Consider the following 24,719-nt stretch of genomic DNA (forward strand, 5'->3'; position numbering starts at 1 on the left):
TTTTTTTTTTAGGGCAACTCAAAGTTTACACACCCTTCCTCGAACTCGGGAGTTAACATAAGTAGCAGGACAATTTGCTGCTGTGACCGCAAAATGCTGGACTAGACGTAGAACTGCGTGGAGCCCCACAACTGCTATACTCTCTGGGAAAGAATAGAATGTGGACCGCCCTGAGTTGGCACCTGCCCTATCTTCTTGGACCAGATTAGAGGTCCAGTAGAACAAGGTCTTCTATAAGGGTCTATCGTCGTGTCTCACAGCTCAGAAGGCATCACTGGCGACAAGTTCCAGAGGACAAATACACTGCAACACACGGCCTGTATCATAACACCTAAAAATAAGGTTCTGATGATGAGAACACTTCAGTGAGGTGCAGCAAAAAGAAACATTTCCAGGATAAAAGTGAAGAGCAAACAAAATCCTTGTAAATTCTTCATTCAGAAACCCTCTCCTGTGATATGCCCATGGTGAAACTGGTAGAAAGTGGAGATAAGGAAGCCAAAGTTACAGGGTGCAAATGAATGCTGGAAAGAGTCCAGCATTGCAGGACAAAGACTCCCGAACCACCGTGGAGCTGATGTTGGGTGATGTGAAACTGAACCAGACCAAAACTGCCTGCAGGTAATGTAAGAATTCAAATGCAGCCTTGTGAGGACTCACCAATAAAACTGCAACTCCAAGTCACCTATCCTCGAACACAGACCTGCAAAAGTCCAACTCATTACTGTAGAACACTCAATACTAAGTGTTAACTTGTTCCATGTAATCTACACAAGTGAAACTCAGAACGCAAAACTTGCAGCACAAATATTTTAACCCAAAATCCATTAAAAAACAAAATTCGAAATGTCCTGAACTAAAAAAAACCAATTCAGACTCTCAAAAGCATAACAATTTTAGGGTGTGGGTGTACTGGTTGCCTCTTTTGATGGCTGGTTGGATCCACATTGTTCCTGCGCATTGTGCAACAAACACCTACTTCTAATTAGAGCCTCGATTATCACTACCAGTGTGCACGGGAATTGCCTCTGTGGCGTGGGGATTCTGGGAATTGTCTGATCCTGCCCACGCCCATTACTGAGAGACTCTTCTATATGGTATAAGGCAAATGACAAGCAAAGACTGAGGTCAACAAATGCAAGAAGACCAGCATGTGCACGCAGCTCACATAGGTCAACCAGCACACCATGTGCTGCACCTTGGCTCTGATACATTTTCCAGAATAGAAATCGTGTCCAGGATCAACCAATAAGCTGCCCTGAAGCAAGAACACTAGCAGTTAGGCGAGAGGCCAGAGTAGGCGTTGTAAGGGGTGCTACCTGCTTGGCAACCAGCCTCTTTCTCCATGCGTTAATACAGTTGGCAATAGCACTCAACGTTTTGTAAGCTAAGCTCATGCTAGGGTAGTGAGCAAGTGTGCACTGAAGACAATACTATTCCCTTAGTGTCACCACTCATGGTGGAGAAGAAATCCTTTAAGTACCATAGGCCCCATTATCCATTGTCCATCTGCCTCAGGGGAACATTCGAATAACCCCCTTTGTTCTGAGTCTTTGGGGTAATGTCCCTTTCAATAAAAGGGATCCTAGATTTAATTATTCTTATTCTGATCTGCCAAGCTAATGACTTGAGACTACTTTCATCCTAAATCTCAGTGACCACTTGTAAAGCATGAAGGAAAGGAAATTGATCCAGTCAACCATTTGAAGATGGGTTTGTTACTGGGATTAGGAGTGTTTGCAAAAATTGATTCTGCGGCATAGCCCTGGCTGCTGACCTACCGAGCTATAATTTGGTTGGGAACTCACAGGCACCGTTCTAGCAATTCAGCACTGAAGTCAAGATTTGTAAACACGAGCCATATGCACTAGCTTAGTTTTGATCTTGCATGCTATAACACTGAGCAAAGTAGTACTCTTTGCGAATGCAAAACCCTAAAAAGCAATGTATTAGGTGACACAGAGTTGCAGGATTTTACGTATGGCAATGCTGCCAAGTTAGGTCTCCCCAAAAAGTACTTGAGTTGACTTCATATGATCTGGACTACAGTGGCGAGGCTATGAAAATACTGCATTATTATAGGCCTTTATTCCCTTCATTAGGTGCCATCCATTCGATTTGAGAGTCTCTGCGATGTTAACATACTACCCCCATAACCCCTGCCTTGAAATCATTATGAAGACATTAATTAACTATATTCCCAAATGTTCCATATGTTCCGAAACTCCTGGACGCCAAGTAGTCCCCTCTTTCTGGCATCGCAAAACTCTTGATTGGTCGTTTAGGTTGCAGGCCTCACTCTCGAGATTTCTGTACCCAGTTCCATCTATCTTCAAGTGTTAATGACTGTGAAAAATGTGACTTTCCAATCAATAACAGACAGTCGACTACTGTATAGATTTATAGCATTTGTATAGCGCCTACTATCCCGATGTGGGTCTCCACCCACATAGAAAACAACACAGTGTAGTGATGGTGCGTGTGTTTGGACGGTGTGGAGTTCCCAGTGTACCATTCGGACACCCATGACGACTTAGAGCTGCAGCGGTGACTGTCTAAGTGGAAACATGCAGGACTTGCTACAGCATTCCTTCAGTCTCAAAACGTACCCAAATTCCTTGATCGTATTAGATATTGATGTCAAATCTATCTCCACATCTCTCACATATAGCATCATGCCATCTGCTTATAGGGGCTTGGTGCGTGTTGCGTCCTCTAGCTGTATCTTGCATATGGGTCTACTTGATCTTAGTTTGCACACCAGGGGTTTTAAAGCCTCCAAAGTTCAAAATGAAAAACAATATAAATCATACAAGCACACCCCAACAGGCTACCCCCCCCCCCACTAACACCTACAACAATAACATGGCTGTGTGGCAGCCTGAAAAAGAACACTTTATAAAAAAATTCAGGTGGCTTAAGTAGGTTTCTTCCTATTATCTGTAGTACATGTCTGGCTTTTCAGGGGATTCACAAATCAAATCAAATCATAAACAAATCATAAACATTTATTGAGCGCACATATCACTCAAGAGTCATGGCGCTGGGACTCTTATCACATTTACCACTTACATTTTTAGAGCTATGTCTTCGCTTTTACCACCCTCCAAAGACAATTACTGCTGCCTGTGAGGGGAGTAGTTTTGTATATGTTCGATTGCAAAACAATGGAATAGACACAAATCTGTGAGTCTGTAGATGTACAACAGACATAAACATCTTCACTCTATTACCCACTTTCCTGCACAAAACTCTCATACTTAAAAAAAAAAAAAATTCTAAAGTTGTGCTTCCAACATTTCAATAAACCTGGACTCTGCCAATCAAGATGGGGAATTTTAAATCATTTATGGCTTTTTTTGCACACCCAAATGTTACTTCAGTGCATCAAGACCTTAGTGATCAGGTCGTGGACTGGGATTTTCAGTTGAATCTTGATCGCGCTACATAAAACTTTATAAATAAATAAAGTACCTGAAGAAATAGGGACTGGTCGCTGGCAAGACCTAACAATCGAGTTGGGCCGCAGGGTGATGAATTTTGTTCGCCAAGTAGCATGAGCCTAGTCAGCGAGTTGCATTGCAGACCAGATGAATATCCTTCGGGTTCAGAATCTGTTTCACAGGCAGCTGATGTGAAGACTCAACCACTGCTGCAACGCTCTCCTCTATGCAGGTTCTACAGGAGTGTGGTTGCGACAAGCTGAAGACAGCAGAAGCAATGGGATGGGTAGTCTGCCATCTAAAAACAACGCAGGAGTTCCACCAAGTCCCTGCACCAAGGTTTCATAGTGTTACTGGGCCGAAATAAAGGAACTGGGTTCTAGTTAATGCAAATTTGATTGCAAGTAGCCTTTCTGTGGATTTCAACTACAAACTAGGAAAAGGCCTGCTATTTTAAAGTCTTACCGTTTGTGGTTCCTGCTGCATGTAAGCCAACAAACAGGCACAAGAAACTGAAGCCTTGTCTAACTTTCGTGTTCTCTTGTAGCATGTTAACTAGTCACTTTCTTTTTACCGGTGCATATGCTCAGGAATTCCTTTTGTGGGCTGGTTTTGCATTCTGTAGCCAAAAATAGTCAGACTTCTAAGTATCTGCAGGCTGTAAAACTAACTTTAAATAAAGCAGAAGTGAGATTTCTATTTATAGTACTGTAAGGTGGAATAGACTCGGGCGGTGGGGGGAGGCGGCAGTTGGAAAGGAAGTAGTTGTGAACAAAAGAGACTTTATCCCCAGCTCAAGGCTGTCTACACCTACACCATGCACAATATGGAAACAACATACCGATAATCAATCAATGTTGGTGTACCTTGTGCGTAGCTCAACCTGTGTTCAGATACGATATTATCAGGATGTGGGCACATGATATATGCTTTATGCTATCCACAAACAGTCTCAAAATTCACCACTTTTTAACGAAGACTTCAGGAATTAATTTCCCATTGTCTCAATATCATGGGATACAACTGCTCTGCTAAGACCTTCATCCTCTTACATTTTGGCCTTGGTCCCCATCTGTCTTGCCGCAGCTCCTGGAGAAGAGGCCATGCTCCGCGGTGTCATTCAGCTGGAGTGCTGGGTCACCCGCCAGGCAGTGTTTGGGAAACAGTCAATGTTAGATGGTCATTGTGTACTCCAGATCTGTACATCTGTCATTTCATGGACTCTAGTTGAGGAATGAGTCTGGATCGGTGTTGCCCCTTGTTGAGGCTTTGGAAGTGTTTAGGAAGCAACTGGGTATCCCCATGACTGTTTTCAACTACCCAAGGATTGGTAGAGTTGGCCCTACTAATAGAGTAGGCACCAACAGGGTGAGCAGAGGCCTGGAAATACTGGGGGCGCCACATGGTAGCTGGTGGTTTTGGGGTCTATTACGTTATTCCCCCGCTGCTTGTTTATTTATCCGAGTCCCTACATCACACGGGACCCATCCATAGCCCACACATATGTGAGTGTCTTTGCCTTAGTCACCCCACCAATTTGGTGAGGTGGTACATAAGAACACCAACGTTCTGGTGCCTGAGGACCAATACCAGGGTCCGTGGTCGTGTTCCATGGTATATGCCCACTTGAGCCCCGAAAGCCATTACAGTAATTTAAAATTCAAATACTTAAGTCAGTCCAGTTGCAGCTGTTATTTACCCAGGATTCGACAATGAGACAGCTATGTAAAGACTTACTCTGAAGCTGTACAACAAATTGCTAATACCGCCTAAAAAAGCAGACAGTGGTCTAAGCCTTGAACAAGGCTGCTATTCAAATGTTAACTTAAGTGCAGAAACTGCAGGGGGGCGGTCAGACCGGCAGAAGTGAGTTACCGTTTGTTCCAAGGAAGGGAAGCGCACCGATAAGGGAACAATATGTTGATTAGGCCAGAGGAATTCTTTGAAAAAAGGAAATACAGACAAAGGCAGGAAGATCACCAACCAATGTAAGTGGTAAACAGAGGAAAAAAATATTTATTATATTTTCCTCTTGTTTGAGAGTTGCATCATTACATGGAACCTATAAAAGGGAAGCTGTTTTGTGCCCTAGGGGTTACTCTGGTAAGGTGAAGTAGAAGCTAAAATCCCATGTTCTAACACTACGCCAGTGTGGTTGCATGTGTCACAAAATAGAAGTTAGCATCTGACTGGGGGTTGTACATGGATTGAGACACTGGGTGCTGCCTTCTCTAAGGGAGAGGGTGGAGAAGAGCTTGGACGCTGAACTGAAGACAGGGAGCAAGCAGCTCACTGCAGCAGTATAAATGGGTGCGGACAGAGTTCCTGAGGTTGACTACAGAAGAGATGCCCTGGGGTAAACTCAGTCAAAGAAAAAGTCCAGCTACTGGGAAAGGTTCCAAAGCTACACACCCCAGTTTATGGTGGGTGCCAGCCTCCCTGAGACAACAGTGTTTCAGATGTACAAGAATTGATCGTTTAAGTTCCCTTTAGTAGTCATCACTGAGACGGTGGTGACTAAATCAGCTGTGATCAGAGTAGTAGGCAGCGGACATCTGTTTCCCACACTATGGTGAGAAATTTATTTCACAAAATCAAGTGTTGAGAACTCCAGGTGGGGACGACTGATACTTTCCTGCCTCTGCGCCCAGGAGAGGAGGTTGAACTCAGTTAGGGATAAGCACCATCTTGAAGGGGTGGGAGGGCCGATAAAGAAGTGAACGGCTAAGAGGGCTTTCCATGCTCAAGAAGGAAGTAAGTGGGACAAGCTGTTTTATAATGCATGTGACCTTTTAAGTACAAAAGGTTTCAGAATGAAGCATCTGAATATGTGTGTCGAACATACTCTGACAAATGGGTACATGAGAAACAAAACAACTGGCAGTAGTACAATGGAGTTCTTTAGAGATAGAAAGACCCATACAGGAGATACTCGTTGATAATAGGAGGGAAGGTGAAGCATGGTATTCAAATCCATGATCACAACAAGTTCAGACGAGTGCCTCGGTATCCATTTTCTCATCTTCAAGACCTGAATAAAGAGTGCTCACTAAACCTCAAAGACCCACCCAAGCAACAGAGACGCAGCAATGAAAGAAAACAATACCATCATTAAAGCACAACTACATTAACTGGCTCCCTTACCACTCCAAGTATTTCATAAGAAGTCAAGTCAAGCCTGGTTTTCATACTCAATTGCTAAAGACAGAAGAGAACAAATAAGGTCACCACCAAATGGCACCTGAATGTTTATCTAGGCACATCAGAAACATCTCCATCCCTAGAGAAGAACCCCAAATAATGAAAAATATGAAGAGTTTCTCAAACACTTCCCTGATTCAGAAGAGGCAACTTTGTCATGAGCACTATGCCTTCAAATCCCCCATCTAACTATGCAACTATCTGGAAAGCCTTCATACCCATCGCAACCAATAAACTAGCAAAACCCATAAAATTCTCATATCCACAAACTACTGTGGTGACCCCATTACAGCCATAACAGTCAAGGATTGTATTACCATCTTTCAGGACACCTATAGTGACTTGATCAACAACCCCAGAGACCAAGGCATATTCTTAAATTCAATGAAAACCAGCCACATCACCCCAATATTTAAGAAACCTATTGTAAATCCCACCCAACCATCAAACTACCACTCAATCTCCAATCTCCAATCTGACAGGAGAAGTCATAAAATAAATATGGTGGTCAACGAGTTAATATCTTGAAGGAGTGCTTACTGGCAAACTACTGACTCTGCATCAGAGTCAGATTCAGCATTGTAACAGAGTCGTATATGTACAGGATGCCAAACGTATACTGGACATAGGCAATGCATGTTTAATGTTGCTGCTACACCCTCAGGCAGGCTAGTCAAGACATTAGACCATCACATGGGCTGCTGTGGAAAGATTCTGAGCTGTTTAACACCCTTCCTTACTAACAGGCATGTAATGGTACAGACAGGAGACAATACCAAGTTCACATCAGAAATGGTATGTGAGGTCTACCACTAGGGCTCAGTCTACATGGACCCTTATGTAATTCTAAATGACTCAGGTATCACTGTACAGCCTATGCCAATTAAGGACGTGCTTCTTTTAACCCCCCCCAAAACCAAAATTACTCCTCATTTGAACCGCTCTTAAAACCAGATGTAATTTCTCCACCCTGGACAAGTCGAAATTAAAAGTAATTTCTCCCCTCTAACCTTCTCCTTTTTGCAAAATCATTGGGGCTCCCTATGGATTCAGCCCCACACAGCAACAAGGTGGCAAAAGCAGATATCTTACATTTTCATGCCTTAAAGATAAGCCCCCACCTTCTTTCACCCCAACCATCTCAAATCAGCCACCTATTTGCAAGTTAAGGCCAGGCTAGACTTGGAAATGCCATGCTGGCAGAGGTCCCAGCATCACAGTATCACTCAAAATGGTCCTTAACTCAGCGGTCATGCTGGTTCACTCACCGAGCAAATTTGATCACAACAAACCCTTAATTTGCATCCTTCTCCGATTACCAATTGCGACCAGAACACAATTCAAAAGCTGCTGTCTGCTTCATAACACTATCCAAAGCAACAACATTCACTACCAGCGAGACATACCAACATTCTCTGGTGTCTCGAGAAGACTCAGAAACGGAGACATACTCCTACTCAAAGCCTCTATATTCAGAACATCCAGGAGCAGTCGCCTTGGCCTGGAACTCTCTTATCTCTTAACAAAGAAAACTGACTTCACACGTTATTTTCAGGAAGGAACACAGGCACTATCTATTCAGACGATTCTTAAACGAACAATGGCTCAGGTCACCTTGGGCGTTTTGTTCATAGGACTATCAACACTAGGTTTCTGTTACCCTGTTTTGATGCAACTTGTTGTTTGGTCATGTTTCACTGTAAAGTGCCCTAACACCTGTTTGGTCCGGTGTATTATTAAAATTGTAAAATGAAATAATAAACATGTTACCATTAAGTGCAGCCTAATAGCCAATACTGGCCTCCTTGGACTTAGAGCAGGATACAATCCTTAGTAGTGTGCAATGAGTGAGAAGCCACCTTTTTTACTGGATAGACTGCCAAGAGAAGCACCGGTAGTGCCGATCAAGTTCCAAAGTAAAATGATTAAGCAGCTAAAAGGGGAAGTGCATAATACTTCAAGTAAATTGTATTTAGCCACAAACGAGGAGCCTATGTTAAAGAAAAACAAATATCTACAAATCATTCCCACAAAATCCAAACTTTCTAAAGCTCCAACAAAAATTAATTATTAACTAGACCCAATGCAGTAACCATCATATGAGAAAACTGAATCAGTTGAGGCCTAAATAGCACATAAAGGTGGTAGTTACAAATATTTATTGAGATAAGCATGGAGGCAAATGTCCTTCCTATTAGTAGATCTTGAACACCAGGGGCCAAGACTTCCCACACCATGTCTGCAGGAGCCACAGTCAAAGTTACAACCTCAAGGCCACAGAAGCAGGATACAAAGCTGTGGAATGTCACCCCATACCACTGGAACATAGTAATCACCAACATCTCAAGATCTTAAACCATGATATGGTTGTGAAGCAAGGTGGATCCAGGGATTTTATGTTGCCAGAATTTGAAGTCGCTAACAAGACTCATAATTGTGGTACAAGCACAGAGAAGGACTGTATTGTAGTATGTAGTGGAAGAAGCAACCTCCTGAAAACTCTATGGCAGTTTTGGTCTGGCAATGCCTTTTCAAAGATGGCAACAAAATACAGTCGAATTGTGAATCCTCATAGCTTGCAGTCACACTCCACTATTTCACCTAGACCACCCTGGAGACCAATCTCACCCTTAATAGTAGAGAACAAATTCAGAAATGATGTTCAAGCCCAATTATTCTCACTTTTGGTCTGGGGTGATACCTGCTCTGTGGCCTCCCGCACTGAAATGAAATGAAATGATTCGTACTTGTAAAGCGCACTTATACTCATGAGTGTCTTGGCGCTATACGCATACCGCTGTGGAACCCTTCCTGGCTTTTCCCTGTGAAATACCCACTCCTGGGCACCCCCAAGGTGAAGCCAGGCATCCCAGCGCTGTTGGGGCCATTGTGGAGATTAGGCAAGCGATTGCCCAGAGTCGCAGCGTGGGACCCATTGTTAGAATAGGCACCGAGGCGAGAATTATCAGGTCCGAGGAAATTGAGCCCGAGACCCGCCGAGGCGGGAATTGAACCCTGGTCCCGGGCCAGACCTCTGCATCAGGGTCTGCCGCTCAAACCATTGAGACACACTTCTCCACTGCAAACTGGCACCCCTTACAAGCATCCTACATGTCGCTGCACATCTCATCCAGTACTAGAAGTAACATGATCACAACACCCATCCTAATGGAACTCCAGTGGCTCCCCATGGTGGCATTCATATCTTCAAAAAACATTTGCATCACTTACAAAGCTCCACTTTTGTTGCAGACAATCTCACCATCTCAGGTGGTTCTTGGAACATCTGCACCCAGGACACCGTCAGACTGCAGACATAGTGCGAAAGAGAGAAAACAAGGCAGCAGGCCTTTTCAATCTATGAACCCAGAATTGGGAACAGCATCCCCAAAACCATCAGGACCATTCCAACGCTGTTCCAACTAACAAAAGAGTTGAAGAACACTACATCACATGCTTTAGTCGTCTGTGAACCAGGTATCTCTCTCATCACTCGTTGACTTTATGCTTGCCTTTGGCCCTGTGACAATGCCCCACTACATTTTGGCTTGGTTTATGTTATTGAAATACCATACACATATATACAAGTATCATTTGACATTCATGACAGTGGGTTCCACAGTAGTTTGAAATACTTCTGATATATGCTGGGTGTTCTCACACTATGTCTGCTACTGTTTGAGGCAGGAAGGCTTGAAGTCAAAGCAAGCCGACATTGCTTAGGGAGGTCAAAGATTTCCCTTCCGAGTCCATGATGGCCAGGATTTCTTGAAAACCTCAAGGAGTCAGTTCCTGCTCTTGTGAAGCTTCAGAAAGTGTGGTCTGTCTCTCCTTTCATGCCTCATAAGGAGAAGGGGCACCGTTTGGTGTGGAAGGGCTATGGCAAGCGTGATGCCGACATCCTCCACCAGATGGACAGTGGGGTGAAGGAGCAGATGCTTTTTCTGAGAGGAGGAGGAGGTCTTCTCCGCCGGATTCAGACAGCCCAAGGGTTCGGTGAGAAATTGTGTGTGCTAATCTGCAATGATTCTTAGCCTTACCAGGATGAGCAAAAAGTAGTATCGAAGACCCATTTCCCCAAGTTTTCTTTTAACTCCCATGAATGATGCACAGTGGTGCTGGCATGTTAGGGGGAGGAGGGGTCCAGAAATGTTATTGTCCTGGCACCATCCACCATAAAGCGGTTCACCCATCTGGCACAGCACACAATAGCGTGCTTGTCACTGAAGTTTACGTTTTTGGTCACTTTCGGCCTACGCGAAGCTCCTGGGAAAGGCAACCCAGAACATAGTGAGCTCTCTCTGTTACGAACATGGTAATCTCTCTCTTATGATCCAAATTTCCACATACTGGCTCAAGCTACTACCTTTGAGGCCCTCTGGTAGACCTTTGATGCGGATGCTGCTGTGGCAGAGCCGATCCTCTGAATCCTCAACCCTGCCCTCTGACCCAGTTAGTCAGATCAGCTACTTGTCTTTGCAGTTATAAAGATTTAATCTTTAACAAATGTGTGGGAGGAATAATACAGCTGTACAGCTGCAATGGTCAAATGTCTGGATCCAGCAGATATTTCCATGATTTGGTTTTCAATTGTTTTTTGAGGACTGCGTCTTAAATGTTGAGAATGTTTACATACTGATAATCGCTATTTGATCAATGACAACACCCCAAAGCGGACCTTTTGCAGTATGATGGATAAGCAGGTCTACCTGGAAGCCAATTCAAACAGCCTCCTACACAGAGAGAGACATTTATATTCACAACCACACATTCCGAGCCCTCTTGAAGTCAGAGTCAACCTCAGCAGCGCTCTTCATGTACTAGATTCCACCTACACAGGTCTCGAAAAATCTTCTCGCCCACTAGCTATGGCAAGGCAGATTTTATCAGGTCAAGCTATATTTAGGACTTACTCATCCGGAAAATATTCATAATGGAAGAATTAGTGCAACCAGTTTCAACAAGATTATAGGAAATATGAAAATAAACAATCACTGGCAAAGCCAATAGGTCTAATATTGGTATTGTATTGTATTGTATTGTATTGTAATTGCATTTATATAGCGCTTACTACCCCCGACAAGGCGTCAAATCGTTTTTTTCGGCGAGTAGCGCGCTACTCCGGGACCCATAGAGGATTACTGTTGAATTAGTATAGTGAAACATGCAAGTAAATTTTTAGTGGTGGATTGGTTAGTCGGTTATTTGGATTTGGAAGGATAGCAGAAGGATAGAAGAGGGGGGGAAAAAAGGGATGTATTTATATAGCGCATGTTACCCCTGATGGGGTGTTGAAGCACGCTACACCGGAAACCCATAAAGGATTAGTGCTGAATTAGTATGGTGAAATATGAAAGTTATTTGGGTGGTGGATATTAGTCAGTTATTTGGAGTGAGAAGGATAGCGGAGGGATAAAAGGGAAGAAAGGTTTGCATTCATGTTGCACCTGTTACCCATGATGGGTGTTGAAGCGCTTTTCTGGCGAGTAGAACGCTACTCCGGAACCCATAAAGGATTAGTGTTGAAAATTAGTATAGTGAAGTATGCAGTAATTTGAGTGGTAGATATGTTATTGGGATAGAGAAGGGTAGGTTGCAGGATAGAAGAGGGAAAGAGGTGTGTATTTATATAGCGCTGGTTACCCCTTGATGGGGTTTTGAAGCGCTTTATTAGAAAGTAGCACGCTACTCTGGAACCCATAAGGATTACTGTTGAATTAGTATGGCGAAACATGAAAGTAATTTGAGTGGTGGATATGTTAGTCAGTTATTTGGGTTGAGAAGGGTTGGGAAGGGGTAGAAAAGGGAAAACGTTTGCATTTATATAGCACTGGTAACTCTGATGGGGTGTTGAAACGCTTCACTGGTGAGTAGCACGCTACTCTGGAACCCATTAAGGATTAGTGGTGAATTAGTATAGTGGAATATGGAAATTGAGAAGTGTACATGTTAGTCTGTTATTTTGATTGAAAAGGATATTGGAGAGACAGAAGAGTGAGATTTGGTTATTTTTAGGTCATAGCAGTAGGAGGAGGCTTTTGGATGAGTAAAAAGGTGGTCAGCCTTTTGATTTTGTCAATGCGTGTCTTGTTTTGAAATGTTTTTTAGTAAAACTTTATTGATGTGGGAGCTGCCAGGCCCTCGCCAATATACCAAACATTGGCAAAAAGCAATCATATTTTTTTATGTCAAAAACGACACATTGCCACACTGAACAAAACAACTTTTTGTGCCGATATGCTCCTTTTGAAAAAGCAGAATGCTGCCACTCACAGTGAAGCCAGTCTATAGATGGAGAAAGAGAATTTTAATAAAAATGATCTTGGTTAAATGAAAAGCTAATTTGGAGCCCAACTCTTAAATAAAGTCACAAAAGTGCACCCAAGGCATATGCCTAGTATTTGTGCAAATTTACAGCTCTATTGAATTCACAATAATTTACTGAAGTAGGCCAGGAAATCGTACTTATAGAAAATATTTGTGAACTGCATGTTAGCATGAGCAAATATCTATGTGTACATGTGTTCATGGGAAAATCTGTTGAGCGTTTACAAGTTAACTAGCCCTCCAACAACTTTTTTTCCTACCTGTGGAAGAAGTTTTATTACTTCCCTTGTCAGGAGTACATTTCCAACCTTTCTCAGTATGTGAAAAGATTAGAGAAAAGCTGGTGAAAACCCCAAAAAGCACGCACGTTAATAGGTTTGCACTGACTCCAAAGCTCATTCTAACCCTAGAACTTAACGCTACCTCCAGCCGCAGTATGTAATTTGTAGAAAGGTGGCAAAATGCGGGAATTTCTAGAATTCTAACCCTACTATAGTAGGAGCCCCGGTATAATCAGACCGAGATTGCTGCCATATTTTATCGCCGCACTACGTACACCAAATGGAGAAGTGGATTTTTTTTTACAGGACAAGTAGATTTATGAAGCAACCTGTCCCATGGACAAGTAGACATTTTATTAAATTCCACACCCCTGTTGCCAACATTCACAAACAGGACTGGTCCCTTGGGGAGTACTTTACATTTGAAAACGGGTTACCACCTCTCTTGAGGTGTTGGTAACCTATCAATGGTTTGCAACCAACACTGTGGTCACAAACCATTGATGCATACCTTAAGAAATGGAAAATTGGAAAAGACATCCTAAATATACCCCCTTAAATCTGCGATTCTGTATGTGCTCGGGAGCCTAATTTGGAATTCGGAAATGACTTGCCAAATTAAAATGTAGATTTTGTACATACCCAAAATCGATCTTTGGGTTGAAAAGTCTCAGATTTTGTGAATCGGAGCCCTTGTGGCTGCAAAAGAGCTTTGTACATAAAGCCCATAGTTTTTCAATAGTTGGAAAAACAATACAATTTAAGTGAAAATATATTTCTATCAAGGTAGATGCGTCACCAGTCCTTTCTCGTTCCATAGTTCTTAATAGAACAAATAGTGAACCAACTGGTTGGGTGTGGGCTACTGTGTCAACACAATATATAAAGGAAGTGTGTAGAAAAAAAAGAACAGGGGAGACAGAAAGTGTGTACTTTACTGGTACTTTATTGGTTACATCATACAATTTCAATGTTCTCATTACTTATGTGAATGGTCATATACACTTTACATAGTTGTCCCAATGTTTATGCAAGATTATTATGGACGGGAGGGTTACTGCGGTTTTCCTCGCGTCGCCATGCTTCTATACGACAGCTGGGGTGGGTGGGGTGGGGGGATGGGGAGAGAAGGGGGGGGGTGTGTTGGTTGTTATGGTTTGCATTTTTACTTTTACTTCCTCTTTTCTCTTTGCTTTTCCTTTCTCTTCCAATCTATCCCTTTTCTCTTGACTGGACAAGTTGTATCATCCACATGCTGTGTTTCTATATCCGGACATGGATTATTCATGTATCATACCTGTATGCCCATACGCCTGCTCATGGTTTCAGTAAATGTAGCCACATAATGGTTAAACCAGAGTACTCCTCATATAAGATGTTATATAGCACGCCACTGCTTGGGATTTATAAGGTACTCATGATACATGTAATAATATAAATGCTACACCCTACGCTCAACACTCCGCTTGGAACGACCTCCCTTGACCAGCTAAAAATTATGTCTATGAATGTTAAAGGTTTGAACCAGCCCATAAAAAAACAAAAGATATTAGACTATGTACGTAGACAGAGAGGGGACATCGTTCTGATGCAGGAGACTAAACTAGACTCTAAACAGTTTTATACTTTACGTAATAAGTTTTATTCGGAGGTTGTTGGGTCAAGTGCGCTTGGTAAAAAGAATGGGGTTCTGGTACTATTATTGAAACGATCCAAGATAGAACTCTTGTCTTCATAATCAGACGAAAAGGGACGCTGGGTTACAGTAAAACTTGCCAAAGACCACACAGAATTCTTTGTCACGAATATATACGCACCTAACACTAATGATCTCAATTTTTGGCAAGACTTAGTCAAACAGATTGAAACAATACCTGACACGGCGGTACATATACTAGGGGGAGACTTTAACCTTCCACTTGATCCTGCCCTGGACAGAGACTCGAAGTGTGTGTTTAAACCGACCAAATCACATAATGCTTTCGTTAAACTGTGTCAACGTTTTAATCTGGTTGATACGTGGAGAATACAAAACCCTACTGACAGAGACTACACTTTTTACTCTTCCCCTCACGATTCGTACTCTCGCATTGACTACATCCTTCTTACACAGAATGGGGTTGCGAGAATAGAGGATACTTCAATAGAACCGAGAGTACTATCGGACCATTCCTGCATTTCCCTTTCCATCAGCAACATTAAACCCTCCCCTAAACAGACATCGTGGAGACTTAATGAGGAAATTTTAAACAAAGAACGAAATAAGGCCACTATCCAAAAAGCCATCAGATCATATTTGGATATAAACAGGAGAGGGGACACCTCAGATCTGACGAGATGGGAGGCGTTGAAAAGCACCTTAAGGGGGGTGTGCATCAAAATCCGCTCAGGAATGAACAGAGATTGTAACGCACAACTGGAAAAGCTGGAAACAGAAATAGCTCATCTAGAAAACAGGCACCAATTAACAAGGGATCGGGAAACACTTAATACCATGACTAATAAAAAATAAGAATATAATAAGCTAGTTAGCGAAAGGGCGGGAGTATGGCTGACCAGAAGGCGAAATTTTAAACTCTGCGAATCTAACAGGGCCGGTAAAAGCTTGGCGGCATACCTAAAATTCAAAGTACAGAGGAATTCTATTAATGTCATAAAGGATTCTGAGGGAGTAAACCACTCTGATCCCCAAAAAATAACTGAGGTCTTTAAAGACTTTTATGAGGACCTGTATGCTAAAAATGACTCAGTTGATGAGGATAAAATTCAGGGGTACTTGCAGGAGTGTGATCTGCCAAAGCTAAGTCCGGAAGAACAACACAGCCTTAACGAACCGATCTCAATCGGGGAGGTGGAGAAAGCAATTAGAGGATTGAAATGTGGGAAGGCACCTGGCCCTGATGGCTTTACAGCTAAATTTTATAAAAGTTTTGCAGCAGATCTAGCTGAACCCCTTCTGCATCTTTTCCATGAATTCACGGAGTCAGGTGAAGTGAGGGGGACCCTGGCAGAGGTGACTATCGCAGTTCTGCCAAAGGATGGCAAGGACCCATCGTTACCAAAAAATTATAGGCCAATTTCCCCGATTAATTTGGATTGTAAGTTGCTAGCGAAGATTATGTCAACCCGATTACAAAAAGTTCTCCCTAACCTCGTACATCCATCCCAAGCAGGCTTTTTAAAACACAGACTATCTAGCGATAACACCAGAGTATTAGCCCACGCCTTAGAAAAAGCAAAACTTTTAAATACCCCCACAGTGGCAATCACACTAGACGCTGGGAAAGCCTTCGACAAGGTAGATTGGACCTTCCTTGAGGCAGTTCTACACAAATTTAATTTGGGGACGACATTTACTAAACTTGTAATGGCCTTATATGCCGAACCTACAGCCAGAGTTAGAGCGGGTAGCTCCTTTTCTTCATCCTTCTGCTTGAAACAGGGAACGAGACGAGGATGCCCGCTATCACCGTCTCTGTTTTTACTAGCGATAGAACCTTTCCTATACCATATCCGGAATAACGAGACCATTGCTGGTGTTCCGTTTGATGACTGCACTGTGAAATTAACGGCCTACGCTGACGATGTGCTCATCTTAACGGAGAAAGCTGACGAGGCTATCCCGGCATTAATGGACGTAATTGGCGAGTACTCTAAAGTTTCAGGGTACAAGCTGAATAAAGACAAAACGGAAGTCAAGCTGCTAAATAACATCGGAAGTAGAGAAATACTTGGTTCATCTGGCCTCACCTGGCAGCCAAAAGCTTTTAAATATCTAGGCTTAGATTTGGAGAAAGACTTAATAACAACCTTAAAGGTAAATGAGGGCCTAACATTAACAAAGATCTCTACGTTACTAGATAGCTGGTCGCCCAAGTTTTTGTCCTGGTGGGGTAGGGCTGAGACCCTCAAAATGATGTGCACGCCTCTGGTTAATTATCTGGCTAGCATGATCCCTGTTAGAAGCGGCTGTCTCTAGTTGGCAGAGGTATACACTTCTGACAAATAGGGACACACTTTTTCTAGTCAGGGCAAGGGGATCACACACTTAGATAACCCCTGCTCACCCCCTTGGTAGCTTGGCAAAGCAGACAGGCTTATCTCAGAGGCAGTGCGTTAAGCATTTATGACCACATACAGTAATAAAGTGAATACACTACAAATGGACACGACACAGTAGTATTATAAAAATAAGGATTTTTATATAAGGCTTAGCACAAGACCAAATAACGACAAAAATATACCACAATCTTAATAAATACTCTTGGAAGGAAAAATAATAGTTCAAGCACGGTTTCTTCTTAGCACAAAGTCTTTAGTATCAAAAGCAACTCTTCTTCCTTAAAACACAGTTCTTGGCAACAATGTAACCCACACGGGAGTCACACGACGTCGAGGCAAAGATAATCCAAAGGTTCGGCGTCGACCGCGAGGAGCGCTACGTCGAGCCCGGAGTCGCACAGACCCCCACAACACAGTATCTTGGAAAAGTGAAGCACTCGATGATCAGCGGCGTCGAGATGTCCGGCGTCGCGTCTTCGGCGTCGATCGGGCCTCGGAGTCGGGGCGATCTGCAGCGGCGTCGACCGAAGTCAGGCAGGAGCAGCGCTCACGAGGTGAAGCAGGATACGGCGTCGTCGATGTTGCAAGAGTGAGCAGCGCTCACGGCGTCGAGAGGGCTCGAAGTCGATGCGATCAGCAGTGGTGCAGACACGAGGTCACTTGGAGCTGGAGCCAAACTCACTACTCACTGGCGTTGTTGCTGGCGTCGATCGGGCCCGGCGTCAGGCGTCGAGGAAGCGGGACACTGGAGCCGTTACTCACGATGTCGAGCTGGGTTCGGTGGCGTCAGTCGGCGTCGAGATTGCTGGATTCTTTCAGAGGTGCTGGATTCACAATTTCCAGCAAACAGCACTTTAAGCAGATGAAGTCCTTTAGCCCTGTGACTTCAACAGGAGACTGGCACTCTTCCAGCCCTTGGAGATTTTCTTAGCAAAGATTGAGAGTACACACACAGTTCCTCTCTCCTGGTTCCTTGGCAAAAATAAAGAAGCAATGCACGATTCCCCCAACAAACAGCACTCTGGCAGAAGGGGTAGGCAGTCCTTAGATCAGCAGGCTTCTTGTCCTTGGTTCAGGTTTCCTTGTCAGAAGTGATCTAAATTCTTGGTTCAGGGGTCTTTCTCTTATACCCCTTTTTGGCTTTGATCCCTTTGTCCATGCAGGGGAATTTCCCCCCATCCTGGGTTTGTTGTGGGTGTTGCCAGGCCTAGGCACCTGGCCTATTCACTGTGCAGGGCAGAGGCTTCAGCCGCCCAGCAGGAGCGGAGCCAGCATTGTCACTGGCAGGGGCAGGGCCATCAGTTGCCCGGCAGGAGGTGGGCCAGGAAAGTCCCAGGCAGGCACAGAGTCATCAGTCGCCTGGCAGGGGGGCGGAGCCATCATTGTATCAGGCAGGGCAGGCTATCAGGAGCTACTCTTCCCCTACTCTCAATGCAAATGCCCCACTCACCCCACACTGACTCATTCAGACCTCTGGAGCCACCCAGCTCCTGTCACACGCACACCAGAACCAGCAGACACCGGTAGACAGTTAGACAAGAAAATAGCTACTTTCTAAAAGTGCTATTTTCAAACACAGAGTCCAAAAACCATCCACACAGACGGATGCGTTATTAAACCCTGAGTTCAGTTATACCAAACTCGACATTGCACCATGCTCCCCGAGCCCGCTAGGATTATAGCATTAATAATCCTGGCAGCCCATTCTAACTGATGGAGAGCAGGTTACCTTACACTAGTGAAAAACGAATATGGCTGTAATTCACTATTAGGACATGCCAACCTTGTCAGGCTTGTCCTACCTTATGCTTACAATGCACCCTGCCCGTGGGCCTACCATAGGGGTGACTAACATGAAGTTAAGGGAAGGTTTAGGGACTGGCAAGTAGGTGTACTTGCGCAGTCTGCGTGACAGTACCAGACTGCACGTGGTCCAGCAATGGTAGACCTTCAGACATACTTTTACTAGGCCGCTCTTGTGGGTGGCACAACACGCACGTGCTGCAGGCCCACTAGCAGCATTTGTATTTACAAGCCCTGGCACTCCTGGTGCACTCTACTAGGGACTGACAGTAAACCAAATAAGCCAAACATGGAATTCAATCAATACAGCAATTTCACATAGGGAGCACTTGCACTGTGGCACTGATCAGCAGTGGCACAGTGCCCAAAGCATTTACCAGCAAAAACATCGTAAACAGAGGAGGCAAACAGAAAAAAATGGAGGAGAGACTCATGCCAATGATGCCAGGTCTAACACGTGTCCCCTCCAGCTGAAATGTGGGGAGAACTACCCTTACCCTAGGGAGTCCTCATCACTAAGGCGGAAAAATCTGGACAGACCATCAGCATTGGCGTGATATGTGCCGGAGCGGTGTTCCACCGTGAAGTCCATCCCCTGTAGGGAAATGGACCACCTCAACAGCTTTGGATTCTCACCCCTCATTTGCATCAACCATCTGAGGGGCCTGTGGTCTGTCTGAACCCGGAAGTGAGTCCCAAACAGGTAGGGTCTTAGCTTCTTCAGCGCCCAGACCACAGCAAATGCTTCTCTCTCTATCGCACTCCACCTCTGTTCCCTGGGAAGTAACCTCCTACTGATGAAGGCTACAGGTAAGTCTCGGCCCTCTTCATTCACCTGAGCTAGAACAGCCCCCACGCCATGCTCTGAAGCGTCCGTCTGGACAACAAACTCTTTAGAAAAGTCGGGTGCCTGGAGTATGGGTGCTGTGCACATTGCAGTTTTCAGGGTGTCAAAGGCCGTCTGACAGGCGTCAGTCCAGATCACAAGTCGTGGCTGCTTCCTGGAAGTCAGCGAAGTCAAGGGGTGCACCATGTTACCATAATCCTTGACAAACCTCCTGTAATAACCCGTGAGACCCAAGAAGGCTCTCACCTGAGTCTGGGTTTTGGGCGGTGCCCATGCCAGGATGGTATCAATCTTGGGTTGCAGGGGGGCCACCTTGCCGCTCCCTACTTGGTGCCCCAAGTACACCACTGAACCCTGCCCAATCTGGCACTTACTGGCTTTGATTGTGAGGCCTGCTCTGCGCAGGGCCAACAACACTTCCTGGAGGTGGCGCAAGTGTTCCTCCCAGCTGGCGCTGAACACTGCGATGTCGTCCAGGTAGGCGGCACTGAAATCCTCCAGTCCAGCCAAGACCTGGTTGACCAACCTCTGGAAGGTGGCAGGGGCATTCTTCATCCCAAAGGGCATAACCCGGAACTGGTAGTGCCCATCTGGTGTGGAGAATGCTGACCTCTCTTTTGCCCCATCAGTCAAGGCGATCTGCCAGTACCCAGACGTTAGATCAAACGTACTAAGGTACCGGGCAGCCCCCAACCGATCTATGAGCTCATCAGCTCGGGGGATGGGGTGCGCGTCAGTCTTGGTGACTGAATTGAGTCCTCGGTAATCCACACAGAACCGAAGTTCCGGTGAAGCACCAGGCGCTGCAGCCTTTGGGACCAAGACCACTGGGCTGGCCCAAGGACTGCTAGAGGACTCAACCACCCCTAAGGCAAACATTTTGGAGACCTCCTCCTTGATGTATGCTCTGACCTTGTCAGTCACTCTGTAAGCCTTGTGCTTCACAGGAGTGCTGTCCCCGGTGTCCACATCATGGACACACCACTGAGTGACACCAGGAATCAAGGAAAACAGATCAGGGAATTGTCCCAACAATTGGCGACAATCCTGCTGCTGTTCAGGGGTCAGTGTATCAGAGAGGACAACACCATCCACTGACCCATCTTGCTCTTTTGCAGACAGGAGGTCAGGAAGAGGCTCACTCTCCTCCTCCATTCCAGCATCTGTAGCTAGGAGCATGCCCACTTCGGACCTTTCTAAGTGGGGCTTTAAACGGTTGACATGCAGGACCCGCAAGGGGTTCCTGGGAGACTTCAAGTCCACCATGTAGGTGACATCGCTCTTTTTCTCCACAACCTCAAATGGTCCAGTCCACCTGTCCTTGAGCGCACAAGGTTCCACAGGGGACATAACCCAAACTTTCTGTCCAGGCGGAAGCTCTACCAGAGTGGCCTTCTGGTCGTACCACCGCTTCATCTCCTCCTGGCTGGCCTCCAGATTTGCCTGAGCAAGATCTCTGAAGCGCCTAGTCTGGTTCCTAAAGGCCAGCATGTAACTGTATACATCCTGGGGAGGTTTCTTGGGAGATTGCTCCCAGCCTTCTTTGACCAGACTCAAAGGTCCTCTTACCGGGTGACCATACAAAAGCTCAAAGGGGCTGAACCCTAGAGACTTCTGTGGCACCTCACGGTAAGCAAACAACAGGCATGGCAAGAGGACGTCCCATTTACGCCTCATTGGTTCTTCAAGACCCATAATCATGCCTTTAAGGGTACGGTTGAATCTTTCAACCAACCCATTACCTTGAGGGTGGTAAGGAGTGGTGAACTTGTAAGTTACCCCACACTCCTTCCACAAAGACTTCATATAGTTGGAAATGAAGTTGGTGCCCCGGTCTGACACCACCTCTCTGGGGAACCCCATTCTGGAGAAAACACCCATCAGTGCCCGTCCCACCACGGGGGCCGTCACCGTTCTGAGAGGGATGGCTTCCGGGTACCGTGTGGCATGGTCCACAAAGACCAGGATGAACCTGTAGCCCAGGGCTGTCTTGGGGTCCAGGGGCCCAACAATGTCAATCCCCACCCGGTCAAAGGGGGTACTGACCACGGGAAAAGGTTGGAGGGGAGCCTTCTGCTTCCGCCCGCTTTTCCCACTTGCCTGGCAAGTTTGACAGGTCTTGCAATGGATATCTGTATTCCTTCTCATCTGAGGCCAATAAAAATGGGTGACAAGCCTGTCATAGGTCTTGTCCTGCCCTAGATGTCCAGCTAAAGGAACGTCATGAGCCAAACCCAGTAGGAAGGCTCTGAAGCGCTGGGGTACCACCAGCACACGGGCTGACCCAGGCTCAGCAGCCTTAGGCTCGCTATACAGGAAGTCGTTCTCCCAGTAAACAAAATGTGACCCTGACTGATCACCTGAGGTTTGGGCTGAGGCCTGCTGCCTCATACCCACAAGAGAAGGGCACACTTTCTGTTCTGCACAGAATTCTTCCCTGGAGGGACCACCATCCTGCTGCCAGTGGGTCAGCTCGGGCAGGTCTCCCAGTTCAGCAACTTGTTCACCTGTGGGTCCCAGGGCATACCCCTCAAGGTCTGCCTCCTCCTGGACCACGGGAACTACGGGGGGCGGTTTCCCGCGCCCCCTGCCTCTTCTCTTCACAGCTGGGTCCTGGGCCATACTCTCAGGCTCCAGAACCCCATCAACACCCTTACTTGCTGTCATGGATCGAGTGGTTGCACACACCCACTCTGGCACACCCAACATTTTCAAATGTGTCTCCCTCTCTACCTTAGCCCAAGGGGAGTCTTCTAAATCATTGCCCAGGAGACAATCAACAGGCATGGCGGGCCTTACAGCAACTTGAAGAGTACCTGAAACTCCCCCCCATTCAAAGGAAACTTGAGCTACCTCACACTCTCTCTGGGAGTTGTCAGCAGCTATCACAGGGTAGAATGCGTGGGGAACAACCTGCTCTCTGGACACCAAGTGACACTTGACAGCTGTCACACTCGCTCCGGTGTCTCTGAGAGCTTCCACTCTATGGCCATTAATGGTCACCCACTGCCTATATTTCTTAGTGTTACTAGGCAGAGGGGGTGGAGGGACCAATTCCATGTCTCCTAGAGAGACCAGGGACATCTCTGCGGGACCCTCCCCACCATGGGCAACCATCTCCTCCCCTCCCAGGGCTACACTTGCAAACTGACGGGGGCGGCACGTGGTGGTGCACTGGGTGGTGCACTAGAGTTCTTCAAGGGACACTGGGGATCATAAAACCGGTGTCCCACCTGCTTACAAGCGAAGCAGGTCATTGGGCCCCTACGAACAGGTTTACCTGTCGGGCCTCTGATTTCTTATCTGGGGGAGGCTGGGAACCCTTCCCTTGGTTCCCTTGGGGATTACTTTGGGGCCCTTTCTGGAACTCCTTCTGTTTACCCTTGTCCCCCCCACTCTTCTGCTGGGGACCCTGCCCACCTTTGGCTGAGTCTCCCACTGGACCCTTGTGGACCCTGGTACTGACCCAGCGGTCCGCCTCCTCAGCAAGTTTTCTAGGGTTAGATATCTTGCTATCAATAAGGTGCTGGCGCAGCTCTGGAAAACAGTTATTAGACAAGTGCTCCCAAGCAAACAAATCATAAAGAGCATCATAACTTTCCACTTTGCTGCCCTTTACCCAACCATCCATGGCTCTGCAAAAATATGACACATATTCCACCCACGTCGTACCAGGCAATTTCTTACATTCTCTAAAGGCCTGTCTGTACTTTTCTGGGGTTAGGCCATACCTTAACATTAAAGCATCTTTCATATGAGCATAAGACATCCTATCCTCAACAGGCATGTCTAACAGGGTATCTCTTCCCTCATTCACAAAGCGACCCCACAACCCCGCTCCCCAATCCTTCTCAGGGACCCGGTGGGCCAACAATGCTAACTCATATGCTTTAAACCATTGACCAATATCCTCATTCTTCTGAAAATCTTTGATCACATCTTTGGGAAAATAAAACCTACTTTCTGCAGGCACAGATGGGATGCTGCCACCAGAGGGATTCAATTCTAACTCTTTAGCTTTGAGCTCCAACTCCCTCATCCTGGTATCACGCTCAAAAGCTAACTTCTCTCTTTCAAACTCTAACCTTTTGATCTCCATATCAGCTTCTCTCCTGCCTCTTGCATTCTCTATTTCCAACTGCCCATTTATCTTAAGTTTTGCCATTTCCATGTTGTAAGCTCGCTCTTTCTCCCTTTCTTCTCTTTCTTCAGGAGAAAGACCCTTGGAGGAAACACTGCTGCCAGGAGGGGATGTGGGCCCATTCACTGGCACCTCCTCCTCCCCTTCCCCTGGCGGTACCACCACCGCATCAGAGGGATCTCTGGCCTCTACCCAGGCCTGCAGTACTTTGAGATATTCTGGTTTGTTTTTGCAGCCTGTGGTAGGAACTTTAAATTGCTTGCAAAAGGATTTCAGATCCTTTAACTGATAGTCGTTGATCTTACTCCTATCAAATTCCTCCACAATAACAGCAGGGGTAGTGACTCCGGCATCACTCATGGTCAAAACTGGCAGTTTCAAAAATCAAGTTTCAGGAAAGCGGAGAACAAAAAATAGAATCCTTCCAAATTAGATTGTGGCTGCGCTATGGTCTGCTTTCACTATGTAGCGCACACTAATCACTGCACATGGGTCATAAATGCAAAGTTCAAATCCTCACCGCTGACCCACCAATGTTAGAAGCGGCTGTCTCTAGTTGGCAGAGGTATACACTTCTGACAAATAGGGACACACCTTTTCTAGTCAGGGCAAGG

The 24,719-nt window shown here is 45.6% G+C and overlaps 1 protein-coding gene across 3 annotated transcripts in view; it reads right to left on the minus strand.

The window, feature by feature from the left end:
- The window catches only part of TPRA1 (transmembrane protein adipocyte associated 1), a 128,427-nt gene that overhangs the window by 65,595 nt on the left and 38,113 nt on the right, over nucleotides 1–24,719 (minus strand). The window contains exon 1 of one of the 3 annotated variants that reach the window (XM_078661731.1): nucleotides 3,475–3,625. The exons of the other annotated variants lie outside the window; for them this stretch is intronic. Within the exon in view, the coding sequence (XP_078517857.1) occupies nucleotides 3,475–3,558 (84 nt within the window). The 5' untranslated portion in view covers nucleotides 3,559–3,625. Of the gene's footprint in view, nucleotides 1–3,474; nucleotides 3,626–24,719 lie in introns of those variants that run through there. 3 annotated transcript variants of the gene reach the window in all.

Source organism: Lissotriton helveticus, chromosome 9 (assembly GCF_964261635.1).
Source record: "Lissotriton helveticus chromosome 9, aLisHel1.1, whole genome shotgun sequence".
NCBI classification, from domain to species: Eukaryota; Metazoa; Chordata; class Amphibia; order Caudata; family Salamandridae; genus Lissotriton; species Lissotriton helveticus.